This window comes from Alligator sinensis, unplaced genomic scaffold, assembly GCF_000455745.1.
Source record: "Alligator sinensis unplaced genomic scaffold, ASM45574v1 scaffold771_1, whole genome shotgun sequence".
Taxonomy (NCBI): domain Eukaryota; kingdom Metazoa; phylum Chordata; order Crocodylia; family Alligatoridae; genus Alligator; species Alligator sinensis.
The window spans coordinates 215,853-230,334 of record NW_005842911.1 but is presented as its reverse complement, the minus strand read 5'-3'; the positions used below and the strand labels follow the sequence as shown (position 1 = coordinate 230,334).

The 14,482-nt window shown below is 49.4% G+C and overlaps 1 protein-coding gene across 1 annotated transcript in view; it reads left to right on the top strand.

Moving 5' to 3' along the window:
* NCSTN (nicastrin) overlaps nt 1-12,033 on the top strand; it is a gene marked incomplete at its 5' end in the record, with an annotated part of 15,666 nt that extends 3,633 nt beyond the window's left edge. Inside the window, 14 exons of the mRNA XM_014525910.2 lie at nt 136-254; nt 1,390-1,535; nt 2,178-2,328; nt 2,897-3,006; nt 3,479-3,631; nt 4,776-4,880; nt 5,138-5,215; nt 5,380-5,549; nt 7,698-7,800; nt 8,061-8,156; nt 8,746-8,833; nt 8,971-9,125; nt 9,532-9,744; nt 11,321-12,033. Of these exons, the coding sequence (XP_014381396.2) occupies nt 136-254; nt 1,390-1,535; nt 2,178-2,328; nt 2,897-3,006; nt 3,479-3,631; nt 4,776-4,880; nt 5,138-5,215; nt 5,380-5,549; nt 7,698-7,800; nt 8,061-8,156; nt 8,746-8,833; nt 8,971-9,125; nt 9,532-9,744; nt 11,321-11,443 (1,810 nt within the window). The remainder of the gene's footprint in view (nt 1-135; nt 255-1,389; nt 1,536-2,177; nt 2,329-2,896; nt 3,007-3,478; nt 3,632-4,775; nt 4,881-5,137; nt 5,216-5,379; nt 5,550-7,697; nt 7,801-8,060; nt 8,157-8,745; nt 8,834-8,970; nt 9,126-9,531; nt 9,745-11,320) is intronic.
* Between the last annotated feature and the right edge of the window lie 2,449 nt (nt 12,034-14,482).

Below are 14,482 nucleotides of genomic sequence, written 5' to 3'. Positions count from 1 at the left end.
CGCAGGGACTTCATGAATGTTTTTATTTATTTAATTATTTTTAATGAGGGTCTTTGATCCTTTCACTGTCTTCCCCTCTGAGATCGGTAGAGCATGCTGGGCTGTTTTACCCCCATTTATTTTTTTTTCTTCCAGGGAGCTGTTGCAACAGCTGAAGAGAACCTCACGAGTTTCTGGGCTGGCTGTGGCCCTCTCCAGACCGAGCCCTTTACCAGGATTCTCCCCTGGCTTAAAATGCCCCAATGATGGGTTTGGTAAGGAAACATTTCATCCTTATGGTTGCGGCGGAAGGTAGCATTTCCTGGGTGTGTGATCAAAGTGGGAAGGAGCTTGCCAGCTGGCGAGTTTGGCATTTGCTGGATGCTCAAGTTAGGATTCGGGCTTGATGCACGCTCTAGGCATGAGTCGCTTGTGCTGGACTTCTTCAGAATTCAGAAGCACTGGGGTGGGAGACTTCCAGAGAGGCCTGAGCGCTCCAGGAAATAACATCAGTGGTTCTAAAAAGAGATGGTAAGGTTTGGGGGGTGGGGGTTGGGTTTTTCCCCCACTTCTGTCAGGGCTGACTTAGTCTTCCTGCTGTTTGTCTTTTGGATGAGACCTAAAACTCATCCTGACCACTCATGGTCATTAAAAGATCCTGTGACTGTTCCTGCAGAGCCCGCGTGTTAAACCCACAGCCCTGGCCAAATTTCAGCATGCTTCACTGCCTCCTTTTATTCCCCCTGCATTTTCAACCATGCACTTGTTTGATTGGTTGTTCACTATTTGTCCTAAACTATTGCCACGTATTGCTAACCCATGCTGTACATCCTACCTTAGAAGTGGCTGCATTTTGCTGGGTGAAGAGATTCCCTCGTTCTGTATAATCTGTACTGTGCCGTGGGGGTGCTCTGTGGTGAAAGGTGCCATGTAAATGCACAGAATTCGTTTTAGTGTGGTATTTTTGCATTTGTCATACCCTTCACTTTATGGTGCTCATGCAGTGTTAGTGGCTGGCACCTTATAAACGCCTTAGAGGTATGTTTATCTCATGACAGAGCTCACGGAGTGCTTGCTTATATGGTCGCCTTTTGCAGTATAATGTTTCTCTGTGTGCATCTTGCACTCTCTCAGCATGTGATAAATACTCATTGTGTGCTCATGCCAGCCTCTTGGCATGTGATAGCATTAAATGTGTGCCTGTGTGTCCTTCTCTTGGCATGCCACAGCCATCTCTTCTCCTCTTGCCACACGCAGCGACCAAATCCATCTCTGCTTTTGTCAGTCGGTTTCTTAGCCTGGAACAATGTTCTCTGTACTTACTGCTGTTCTCTCAGCAGGCCCTACCTTTCCTACAGGCAGCTCTGTTCCCTCAATGAATTTGATCTGCTCATTTTTCTCTGCTTCCAGGTGTTTATTCTAATGATTATGGCCCTCAGTATGCCCACTGCAATTGGACCGTGTGGAACCCTCTTGGAAATGGGATTTCTTATGAGGATTTTGATTTCCCCATCTTTCTACTTGAAGATGCCAATGAGACTCAAATTATTAAGCAGGTACTGTCCCTTAGCATCTGTAAGGGGAGAGGTTAACACTGCCTATTTAAGTAGAACTATCCTTTTCCTCCCCACTGTATCCCATGCTTATCGGAGATGTCAACTCCCAAAAATAAGTGACGTTTACCAATCTTGCTATAGCGTAACAGGCAGTGGATCAAGGGTAACTGGCTGTTTTTTTTGTGAAGGGGGAAACAAATGAAAATGATATTCACTCAGGATTTAAGGGGACAACATTTACCTACTTTTTGTATAGTTCTTGGACATCTTTAAAAGGAACGTGGTGTGTTAAGAGAGAAACATTCCTTTCCACATAACAGGCAATGTTGTCTCACTATTTATATTATGGTAACACATTAAAGCCATAACTGAGAACGTGGCCGTATTGTGCTGAGCACTATATGTACAGTACAAAGCAGTCCCTGCCCCAGAGAGCTTCCAGTAACAGTAGACAAGACAGCCAATAAGTGGAAGGGAAAATAGGCACAGGCAAGGGAAGGGGAGAGAAATAACTTGCCTGAGATCACCCAGCTAGTCATGTGCAGAACTAGCATGAGAATCTGTCCCCCAAGTAGCAATCCACAATACCATACCATTATATAAGGACTTGGTTATTTATTGTAATGTGTATCTTTGCCTCAGTGCTACCGAGACCACAACCTGCCTCGAAATGGCTCCATCCCAGAGTACCCACTGTGTGCCATGCAGCTCTTCTCCCACATGCACGCTGTCACCAGCACGGTCACCTGCATGAGGCGCAGGACCATCCAGAGCACGTTCAGCCTCAACCCAGGTGAGTGTGCTCCAGCAGTGCAGTGAGAGGCTGGCAGTGGGAACTCCAACAGGCAGGACCACTGCCACAGCTTGTCCAATGAAAAGAGGGACATGCAACCACCAGCTTGCTAAAGTATAGCTCCTGACCCTGCTCTCGCTTTCAGCATGGAATTTTCCTCTGTGGGCACTGTAGGATGTAGCATGAAGATGGGATATTGCCAAAACATTCCCTGCTAAAACCTGTTGTACCCAGGCACCCCACATCTCAGTGTGGAAAATGACCATTTTTCCTCAGTCCAGAAAGTATTTAAATAGACCTGTGATCTTCACGATCCTTGCAGGTAGTCCTTTTGGCCCTTGACTGAGTGAAATTTGGCTTTTTCTTGCATAAAGGACTCTGGAATCCCTTCTTTGCTCCAGATTCCCCACAGCCAGAATACAGTCTTGTTGACTAGGAAGGAGCTTGCTGCTACTGTATCGTGGCAAGCCATGGACCTCCCAGGGTACACAGAATGACTGTTCCCTGCTTGTTGTTACTGCCAGAATCCTTGTTTGAGTCATGGTGTCTCTTCCCATCTGATTTCTAGAAGAGTTTTGCGACCCTCTGATCGATTATAATGTGTGGAGCACCCTGAAACCCATCAATACCTCTAGGAAAATGCACCCTTCAGATGAAGTCATCATGGTTGCTGCTCGAGTACGTGCTGATGCATTGTTTTTCTGTGCTGGAGGTGGGAGGGGAAGATGCATGGGGTTAGTGCCCAATCCTTCCCATAATCCTTGTCTCCTGCTCTGAACCTGGCTAACTAGCTGTGGTCAGTAACATGATGCAGCTTGCGGCCTTTATTTAAATGGTACTTGTCTTTGTGGGTTCACCTAAGAGCTCCTAAGTTCTATTTCCGACTCTGATGTTCTTCATGAGTTTGGACAAGTTGCTTGGTCTCCATTTCCTGCTCTTAAAATGGAGACAAACTTGATTCTCTCCCATCGAGACTGGGAGGGCATCCTTGTTGCTTAGGTCTCTATCTCTAGGGCAGTTGGAGTTGGGGTATGAAGCTTCTGGTTGGTTCTTACCGACTCGTGTCTCCCAGGTTTCTATTCTGCCAGCATCCCAGAATGCCATTGTCACAGTGGGCATGCCAAGTACTTACTCCTGTTGATGCTTTCAGCTTGACAGCCATTCATTCTTCTGGAACCTAGCCCCTGGGGCGGAGAGCACCGTCTCCTCCTTTGTGACCCACTTGGCTGTTGCCGAAGCCCTCCACAAAGTGCCAGATATTCAGTCGTTGCCCAGGAACATCATGTTCACCTTCTTCCAAGGGGTAAGGTCATCCTTGTCACTGGTTTGCTTGTCATGGGCTATCAAGGCAGGCCCTTAGCCTTTCTATAGCAGGTCCCAAAAAAACAGGGCCCCCAGTCCTCCTGCTCCTGTCCTGCTCCAAGCCACAAGCCCCTTCTCAAACCCTGGTCTGTACTCCACAAACAGCAAAAGGGTGAAGTTCAGAAGTGTAGTTCTCCCTCAGTTCCTCGTGAGATTGCTGCTCTGAAGCCACCAACATCTGAGTCATGGAGTTTCTAGGGACATCGCTCTGAAGTATTGTAGCTAGTTTAGAGGGTAAAATGATGTAAAGTAGCTTTGCAAACCTGAAGTGATGTAGTTCCCGTATTCCTAGGGCAGGGCTGGGACTTGAGCTTCCCTTCTGTAGTAACAGCTAGAGGCACCTCTACTCTGTCCTGCCAGGATGATGGACTTGACAGACTAATAGAGGGCTTCTCACTAATTTCTCATCCCTGCCAATCTCGAAGCCTGTTCTCTGCCCTTCTCCTTCCCTCCCCCATCAGTCAGCATGGGTTACAGTAGCCAAGCTTTAAATCCTAAACTGAAACCAGGAGAGGCGAGATTAAAAATATATGGGCTCTCTGCAGTGAAATGCAGCTTATTTCCAAGAGCACAGTGCTGGCAATGGCAGCTGCATTGAGGCGCAGGGTAAACTCTTGGGGGAGGGGAGAAGGGAGAGTGGACTGATGGTTAACAGCTGATGTTCCCCTCAAGGCATCAGCACTGATGGTCTTGTTTGTGCAGCTCTGTGAAGTTGGCTCCCACTGTCCTGAGGTGTGGCCACGTGACATTCCCCATGCACCATTGCCACTACGGGGACCTGTAATCAGTACCTCCTTGGGAAGGGCAGTCACAGTGCTGTGGGCTGGATGGCCCCTGGGTGCTTTGCATGTGACGTGAAAAGCCACAAGGTTCTGCTGCCTAGGAGTCTGGGAAAGGGGTTATTCCGCTTGCCACTTTTCAGAGAGAGTAGGAAAGCTCCTTTCTGTAGACACCTTCTCCCCCCTCCCCTAGACACCCACCACATCCCCCAAGTTATGCCTCTTCTTCCCCACCACCTTGTTTGTGCTTGAGTTCTTGAACTTGCCACAGGCTCGTGGCTGATAAATAAACTCGTTCTGTCACAGGAAACCTTCGATTACATTGGCAGCTCCAGGATGGTGTACGACATGGAAAACGACAGATTTCCCATTAGGCTGGACAACATTTATGCCTTTCTGGAGCTGAGCCAGGTGTGGATTGAATTTCTCCCTCCCTGCCTTCGGTGAAAATTCAGCTGTGGTTTTCCTAGCCAGCCCTTCCCCTTGTTGCTCTCCTGCTTCTGCTTCCTGTCTTTATCCTGTTATTTCTATCCTATTTCACGATCACTATAACTCCCACCCTCTCTCTGATTCCCTTGGTCTGTGTGGGGTTGGAGTTGGTTGGTTCCTCTGTACCAACTCTTCGTTTAGATCTGCTGTGTGTTAATGGGCAGCTCTTTTTCTTTCAGGTGGCTTTAAGGAACAACTCTGTTTTGTGGGTGCACACAGACCCCATCTCTCAGAAGAATGAATCTGTTCAGTTGCGGGTAATGCAGTGTGATTTGAGTCTCCCATCCAAGCCATCCCAGCCCTGATCCTGCTTGAGATCTGATGTGATCCCAGTTCAGGGTGACTCAGCTGCCCCTTATAGCCAAACAGAGTAGGATTTCAAGCTCTAGATCATTGCTGTTTTTTCCTTATCTCCTTTCAGGTTAAAAACCTTGTGGCAGCTTTGACCAAAAGCAGCCTGGATGCAAATGTGACTTTGCAGGAGGTCAATCAGTCTCAGCCTCTCCCCCCTTCGTCCTTCCAGCGCTTCTTGAGGGCCAGGAACATCCCAGGGGTAGTGCTAGCTGATCACCGCACGTCCTTCCACAACAGGTACCTACCCATCCTGGGGAGTCTGCAATGGAGGATTGGTGGATTTGGGTAGTTTGTGACTTGCTTCTGGTCTGGAGCTTAAAGTCCAGCGGACAATTAAAATCTCAGCTTTGAAGCTGCAGCCTCAGAAACCGCTGATCACTCTGAAGCAGATGCAGTGCAGGCAGCAGCAACCCCTTCCTATCACCTTGCTGACTTGCCAAAGCCTGGACCTGGGCACCAAAGAGGAGCTTCGGTGTCCATGGTCTGCTTGCTCTTTAGCTCAGGGATGAATCTGGCAGTGAGGGCACTGGTTGTGATGTGGACACCTGTTCACTAGGAACTGGAATGACTCGTCGTCCCCCTGCGCACACAGACCACGCACGCCTCCCCGCACCTCATGCTGCAGTGGCCACCAGACAGCTGCGCCTTTCAGTCCAAACACGGTGCTAGATTTGAAAGGGCAAGTCAGAACGTGGCCAGTGGTATCCCAGAGATTGGGGCAGATGTTCTTGAGTGCCTACAACTCTGGTGTCCAAACAAAAGAGCTTAAATGTTGGAGCTGCCGAGCGGCTGAGTCCAGCCACATTGGCAAAAAGGGATTCATCTGGAACTTAGAGCTCTTCCCTGGTCTCTGGCCCTGTGTGCTAAACTGCAGACACTGCCCGGCCAGCTCATTTCTAATGTAAGAATTCCCAGGTTCCAAGGAATTATACTGGAACCCTGAAGGCCATCAGATAAACCCAAGCACTTGATCTTCTCTGTGCTCCACAGTAGGGAAGCCAGTGCATAGGGATTCTCATTGAATCCAGCAAGTCCCCACATTGGGCTGGGGCCCCCTTCCTCTACAATAGAGACAGAGGCCTTCCCCAGCTTACTGAGAGCATTGTGGTATTGCCAGTAAACAGAGGAGGAGGGAAGCCTCTGGAGAAGACCATGAAAGCTTGACACAAGGCAAAGTCTTTCTGGCCCCACAGGCCAAACTCTCTGCATGCGAGTGCAGCCAGCAGAGGGCAGCCCAGCCTCCTGAAATATGGGCTGTGGGGTGTGCAGTGTCATATAGAGATGTTGTAGGGGGGGAGGCAGTGGGAAGGTGGGGGAGAGAGGGACAGAAGGGAGTAGGGAAGCAAACGCATGCCATGTAATTGAACAGGCGCAACATAATTATTCTGACAACCGAAAGAAATCCAGTTTTGTATAGAAAATGTTCCCTGCAGCTGGCTGCGAGCCAGAGGTGAGCAAATGGCAACTGAGCGTGCCCGAGCCTCATCTGCTTTTCCAGAAGCTGCTTTTTTTTTTTTAATACATCTTTCTATTTGTGGTGGCAGGAAGCCACAGGCATTGGAAAGCACTTCCATTCACCCCCCCCACCTCCCCAAATGCACTGCAGAGTGTGGCACAAGGGTCCTCTCCTCTCTGGGTCTGGAGGGGAGAGGAGGGATCCCTTTCAGGTTGTCTTCCCCCCCCCCTCATATATACCCCCCTCCCTCTGATCTCTGTCACACAGTCTCCATAGACAGCATGGGAAAACAACCCATTTACAGACCCAAGTGCCCTGCTGCTCTGGGGATCCTGGAGGGTTTGGGGCAAGAGCAGTACCTCTCTCTTGTTTTGCTGACTGTCCCTCAGTCTTGCAGAATGGTGTTGAATGGTCCCATCCAACCTGGAACCACAGCACATTGCGCTGGGCTTTGCGCCCAGCCCTTGGTTCAGCTGTGCGCTGCTGCAGATGTCTTGATGCAAGACTGTCACCAAGTGAACTTGGATTCTCGTTCTTCTCCATGTAGGAGAGTTCGGTAGAGAAGGGAACTGAGAACAAGGGGCTTTGTCTCTAATCGACATAGCCCTGAGCAGGGCCGTTTCCCTGCTCCATACCTCAGTTTCTCCATCGCCTGATGGATGGGATAATGCCTGTCTGGCTGAGGGCTAGTCCCTGCTTGTAAATTGCTTTGAGATCCTCAGATGGGAGAAGCTGCAGAAGGGCCAAGTTAATTATAAAGCCTCATTAAATGGTTTAAGGAGCGTGTGGGAGGCCAACACTGGCAGGGCTGTGACTCTTCTCCCAGGAGATGCTCCTGCTCGCCGCTTCAGGCACGGACTGAATTGAATTCCATGCCCTGTGGTTTCTTTCCGCCCCCTTCCCCAATCCCGTTTGCATTCTTCTTTCAGATATTACCAGAGCGTGTACGACACTCCAGAGAACATCCTGGTGGACTACCCTGCAGGGCTTAGCCCCGAGGAGGCTCTGATCTATGTCACAGACACAGCTAAGGTTCTTGGGGAACATTTTCCTTTGTCCATTGCAAGGCAGCAAGATGAGGCCTGTGGGTTGGGCAGGGTGCATGTGGCAAGGGTGGTTTCTCCGTCCGTTGCCGAGCGCTCGGGTGCTTTATCTCACTATGGTGGCATTAGCTGCTGAGATGCTAGCAGGCTGTAAGCACTTTGATGGATGTGTGGGTATTGGCGGGCTTTCCTTCCCTGTTGCGCTGGGCCTGCCTATCTTGATTAACACGGAGCCCTCTTCTCTTGCAGTCCCTGGCAGAAGTAGCCACAGTGGTGGCCCGTGCTCTCTACCAGCTTGCGGGGGGGAACGGCAGCACCTCCGCTATTCAGGCAGCTCCAGAAACGGTATGAGCAGATGGAATTCAGGCCCTGGCATCCATGCTGAGCTCTCACGTATTTCCCTTCTGTCTCTGTTTATATATGTTTACACAGCATGCTGTCCTGTCTGTCTCCACGGGTGCTTGCCTCCCCCTCTCCCTTTCCCCAGCATCACCGAATGAATAACATGTTACCCTTCCATCAGGATCCCAGCATCTTACAAATGCTTGGGCCCCACATAGCCCACAAGACAGAGCAGAGCTAATCCTCATTCTACAGAGCAGGCAAGGGAAACCGAGGCACATATGCAGTGTCCTGGCCTAAACCATGCAAGTAGTCAGTGGCAGAGGTGGGGATAAAGCCCAAGAATCATGAATCCAAACCTTATGCTTCAGCTACTAGATCACACTGCTTCCCAGAACTGCACATGGAACACAGGCATGCCCTGGCTCCAAGCTCAGTGCACTGAGCCAGTGGAAGTACGTCCTAATTCATCTTCTGCAGCTGAATACTGAGAAGACAAATGTTGCTGCATTGAGGTCCTCTGTTTTCTCCTCTCGCTGATCTCTCCTTTCATGTTATTGAACTAATGAGCCAATCTCACTCTTGCTTCCAGGTCTCCCGGATGCTCTATGGGTTTCTGATTAGAGCCAATAACTCTTGGTTCCAGTCCATCATTAAACAGGACATGAAAATCATCATGGGTAAGCTATACTAGGGGAAGAATCTGGGGATGGTTAGTCCTTTCTCTGTCACCTGGCAGTTTTTATGGGGTGCTCTAGTAACACCTTTTGCTTCTGGTGTGCTCCGTGCCAATCCCACTTCTCTCTGCCTATACTAGTTGACAACGTTCCCCAGCACTACATTGCTGTTAACAGCCCAGTGAACACCACCCAACTGGTACAGTCGGTCCTGGTCAACCTCACAGGCACAGTTGTCAACTTCACCAAGGAGGAGTGCCAGAACCCTGAAAAAATGTCCAGCCCTGAGAAGGAAGTAAGTGGAGTAAAACTGAGGGTGTTGGGGATGGGAACAGGAGCACTGAGCAAGTGAATTCCACTCACCTCTATGAGACGTCTCTGTTCTGTATTCACCCTGTTGAAGAAGGTTGAATGAAGGAAAAAAATCCCTCGTCCTTAAGACACAGAAAGAAGTGGAAAGGTATTGCCAGCAGAGAGGCCCACCAGCTGCACCACTGCCCGAGGATGGAAATGGAAATACTTCTCTGGGCTGAGTGAAACTTGAATGCACCAGTCTGGGGGTGATGGCTGGTGTTCAGTGACCTTCCTATAGTCAGTTAAGCTCTTCCCTGTCCAAGGCAATGAGTGTGGTTTCAACCCAAAAAGCTCACTGGGATTCTCTTTCTGTGCCCTGCTCTAACTCCCCTGTGCTCTCTTTACAGCTATATGAATATTTCTGGGTGCAAGGTCCCAGAGACCCAAACTCAACCTCACGAATCCCCTTCTGCGTCCAGTCAACTGTCCGCCTAAGTAAAGCCCTCTCTCCTGCCTTTGAGCTGAAGCAGTGGGGCTCCACAGAGTACTCCACATGGACAGAGAGTCGCTGGAAGGACATCCGGGCCCGGATATTTCTTGTAGCCAGCAGGGAGCTAGAGGTGAGATGGAACATGTCTGTCAGAAAATACCTCAGAAAGACTCTGAGAAATAGGCAAAGTTGTCATGGCTTGTGATAGCGCCTCCTGGCAAGCTTTGCATCAGACAGTTAGTTAGCTGTCACAGCACCTTGTGCTATCAACCAGAGTGGGGGGTTGGTCAACTCTTGAGAGCTCATAGATGATGCTCTTCCTCTCAAGTCATTGTGCTGCTTGCTATAGATAGTCTTTTTGGAGATAGGACACAAATCTAGACGTCTCCAGGATTTTTTGGGGATGGTTAAAGAGCCTGTGACACTTTGCAAGGTTCAAGGGATTGACTTCAGTATCCAATAAAATTCCAGCTTGATTCCTTCTGATTCCTTAGCATTCCCCTTGTAGTTCTAGCTGTAGTTGTTCAGTGATGCTGTGAACTATGGAACTTCTTCTGTATTCCACCCAGTTTAAACTGAAGGTCAGTGCTGTCTATCATGCATGTTGAGTTAAGTGCAGAAAACACCCTGGGATCCTATGGATGAACAGGACATTGCAAATAACACAATATTCTACAAAATAAGTGTGGACTTTGCAAAACTCATGGAGGCAGGAATGTCCTTAGTGTATTTGCTTGTGGAGCACAGTTCTGCAGAGACACCTAGTCCTTGTAAAGACCGACTCTAGCCTTCATGGTGGAGGAAAACCTCCGCAAGAAGTAAATGGTTGAAGTGCTGTTGTTTGGATCCACAGCCGGGCTGGAAAGGCTCGACACCCCCTTGAGATCTTATCCCTAATTGCGGCAACTGGAATGTTGACGTGATCTCCCTTCTAATGACACGTGAGCCTGTGACCTAAAGGCCATGTTATGTGTATGCACAAAGCAGCAGAAAGGGGAGTCTTGGCTCAACTTTTTAAAGAAGGAATCAAGGAATTTCTGGTCTTTTAAGGCTGCAAAATCAGGCTGACATTTTTAATGGAATGTACTTTGATTTCCCCACCTGTGAGGTGCCTTGCTGCCTTGGCAGCTTGATAGTGGGATCAATCACAGAGATAGTCACATGTTTGAGGTGAAAGCAGAGACTTGCATCTCATCTCAATTTCTTAGCATCATCTTCAGTCAGATGATGAAATTCGTTCTGCAGTTGTCACTTTGTTACTTGAAGGCTTGTGTGTCAGCAAAGTAAGGGTTACCTTTGAGATATCAGTGAGTTCCACAGTCTTAGAGCTAAAATGGAACAGCCAGAGTTAGAGCTAGCATTTAAGATGCTCTTGGGCTGAGACCCCTCAGGCTCTTGGGTGTTGTCAAGGAACCTGATTCAAGCGTGAGATGATCCCGTTTCTGTCCACTACCGGGTTCCTTACCGTCTCCTCTGAAGTAGTGAATGCTGATTCTTGCTGAAGATGGGGATCTGATCTAGTCTCTAGTGGAAAGGACAATCTCTGACCCAAAGAGATTATCACCTCCTTGCATGCCCCTTGTGTAATGCTTCAGGTCATCTCTTTCGTGGACACCTCTAGCAGGCAAACCCTTGGCCACAATGCAGAGGCGACTGCCACTGTTTCACGTACTGATATGTGTCTGTCCTTTCTCACCTCCTCCTAGATCATCACGCTGGTGGTGGGCATCGCCATTCTCATCTTCTCGCTCCTTGCAACCTACTTCATCAATGCCAAAGCAGACGTGCTCTTCAGCAGCCCACCGGACCCTGGGGCCATGGCTTATTGAGGCTGCTTCTCTGGGGTGTGGAGCCCCAGCACTCATACTACAACTGTACTGACTAGATCTACACTGGAATAGCCCTCTTGGCCGAGAGGGACACAGATGAATCACTACTCCACAGTCTCCAGGGTGAGCTTGAGAACCAAAGCCCTTACAGAAGAAATGCTCCCTAAGAAACCTGTGCTGGCCAAGCCCTAAAGAGATCATGGCTGCTTCGGGTTTTGGGAACTTGTTTTTCATTTGTCCTCTCTTCTGGGCAATTCAAAAGGATCTAATGCTGCTTGGACCAAGCTGCTGTGGATGCGTTTCCAAAGTGGAGACAGGTGTGAAAAAACATGAAGGAAACCCCTCTGAGATGTATATGGACAGCAGACTTCTGTGGCTTCCTGAGATCCCTGACTGCCCCTTTGCTTCTGGAAGAATTGTCCAGGAGTTGCTGTGAATCTGTGTATACTACAGTGCAAGCAGGGGAAGAGATGCTGAACAATTAGATGAGAGATGTACTTTTTTTTCAATAGTGCAATATTTCAGGGTGGGACTTGTACATATATAAATAGCTTCGTTTAATTAAAAAGGAATTGCCACTTACAAATTAACCCCGTTGCTTGTGTTGTCTTAATTGCAGCTCATAGAACCAAAGGGCTCTTGGGAATGGAATCTGTTGGGTGTTGCCATAGTGGTTGCTCATGGGGAAAATTGAACTCACCTTAATCTTTTCCTTGCAACAGAGCTTTCCTTTCTTAGTGAAATAGGGCTGGAGCTGACTTACCTTGTCTGTCTTGTCCAGTGCAACTCAAAGCTCTTTGAGACGGGCTTCTCTGTGCTTATGGGCTACACCCAGGTCACTAATTATATCTGTAACACGTGAGTACAAATGAGGAAACTGCACCTGAATCAACAGCACTGCTCAGTCCCATGCAGGATTGGGCACTTATGGCTGGCACCTGGGGCTGATTTGACTCCAGGAGACCCAGCCACCAAACTGCCCTGTTTTTTCACTGTATCAGGTTTATTTCCTTCAGTATTCCTGATCAGAGCCCAGCCTATGATGGCTACATTCAAAGGGAACAGCTCGGAGCTAGGCAGCCCCAAGGCGGACGTCATCTCCTCCTCCTCCCCAGGGGCCAGCTAGCCTCGCTGCTTTGTTTTTAACAGTCTGTTCTGAGTCGTCCGTCTGAGTCTTGAAGTAACCAGGGCGGGGGTCTTTGTGTGCCTCCCTTGAGACTATAGTTGAAGCTGGTCCTGCTTTGAGCACAGGGTTGGACTAAATGATCTGAGGTCCCTTCCTACCCTCATTTTCTATGATTCTCCTTACCACTGCCTCTCCTTCAGGAAGCCATTCCCCAAACTCAGAGCAGTGTACCCTTGCCTGGTTTCTTCTCCTTTCTCCTACTGGAAGCAATGAAACCCTGCCAGTGTCAGGTCAAGTTGAGGCCCCCTTTGCATTGTTACTGTGAAACCCTTTGCCTATCCAACATCTGACCCATCCCAGTTCTAGAATCACACCAGTGTGCCCAGTATGGTTCCAGTTGCATCATATTGCAGAAATAGTCTGTGCTGGTGATGCAGGGGGCTTGAAAAGATGTTCTTATCTTACTTTCCATTTCCTAAAATGGTGTTTTCCTAAAGATCAGCAAAGACCTTCGTTTCACTCAGTACAAATTCTGTTAAGATCTCTGGATGAAGGGTGCTACGCAAGGGCCAGTTGGAATGACTGCTGCAGCTTGTCATCAAACCGTGTCAATACAAACAGGACTTCAGCCCCGTTTTTAATTTTAGAGAAGTCTTTTTCATCTCCCTCCAGACCCAGCTTTAGTGTGTTTGCTGTTTTTCTGAAGGTTACTGGCTGGCTTCTCTTCCCCCTCTCCTTGGTATTTATCCATGTGTGAATAGAGAAATAAACCTTCCCCCCACCACCACCACCACCCCCTGTTCGTCAGTCCCAGCTTTTTGTTCCGCAGCCGATCGCTGGCGAGGCTAACAAACAGCTGCCTCTGTTGTCTGTGCCTACGCCACTCCTTGGATGGCCAACAGGTCTCCCTGCGGACAGAGCAGTAAGCAACCCTCCTATCACTGGCTGACAAAGGGAGCGGAGAAGCAAGGGGCCAGGCAGGAAAGCAGAGCAGCAGAGACACATTTTCACGCTGCTGCCAATGCTGGAAAACACCAAAAGTCTTTGCTTGACTGTCAGCCCAAAACTGACTCTGAGCTTGGGATTTCGGAGTCCCTCCCGCGCCCTCCATGCCAGCAGTCTCCCCTTGCTGTGAGCGAGGAAATGGCCCTCCCAGCGCTCCTCCTCCGGTTCTGCCATGGGCTGGGACTAGTTCAGCAATTTGGGTTCCCGGCTTGCCCTGTTGGGGTCAGAGTCCTTTCTCTTTGGAGAGTCAGGCCTGGACGTTGGCTTTGGGGCAGGCGCACAGGACTGTGGTTCTCCTGACAGCTCTAAGGAATTACAAAATTTGCCTCCGAATCCCCTGGTTTCTATTCTTGGTTCTGCACAAATTTGGTGATGAGTGACTTTCCCTCTCCCTGCCTCAGCTTGTTCATATGCAAAGCAAAGGTGATGTCCTACTTTGCAGGAGCACTGAGACTTCTTCAAACAGCCCTGGAGATCCTGGCATGGGCAGGATTTAATGGACAGCCGGGGCAGGGAGCTGCCGTGGAGAACAAAATCTTGCCTTGATCCACCAGCAGGATACTGCTTCTGCTTGTTAAGGGATGGGGTTTCTGTGACCCATCCAGTCCTTTAATCTCAGCAAAGGGACCAAAAGCCAGGCGTGGGTTTGGGGCACAAACTCCCACCCCTGGCACCAGGACAGAGATGTTATAGCCCTGCAAGAGCAGCTGCGATGAGCCCTATCTCGAGTCACAGCAGTGCTAGAAAGGCTTGTTCACTGGTCCCCCAAGCCATCCCCTCCCCACCTTGCATCTCACATGCCTCCAGAAGAGGCTTAATCCTGCCTTGACCAGCTCGCCCCTTGCTCAGCCTCCCCATGGCGCGCTTATAAAAGCAGCTGCCGTCAGGGCTTTGGGCTCCGGCCCTGG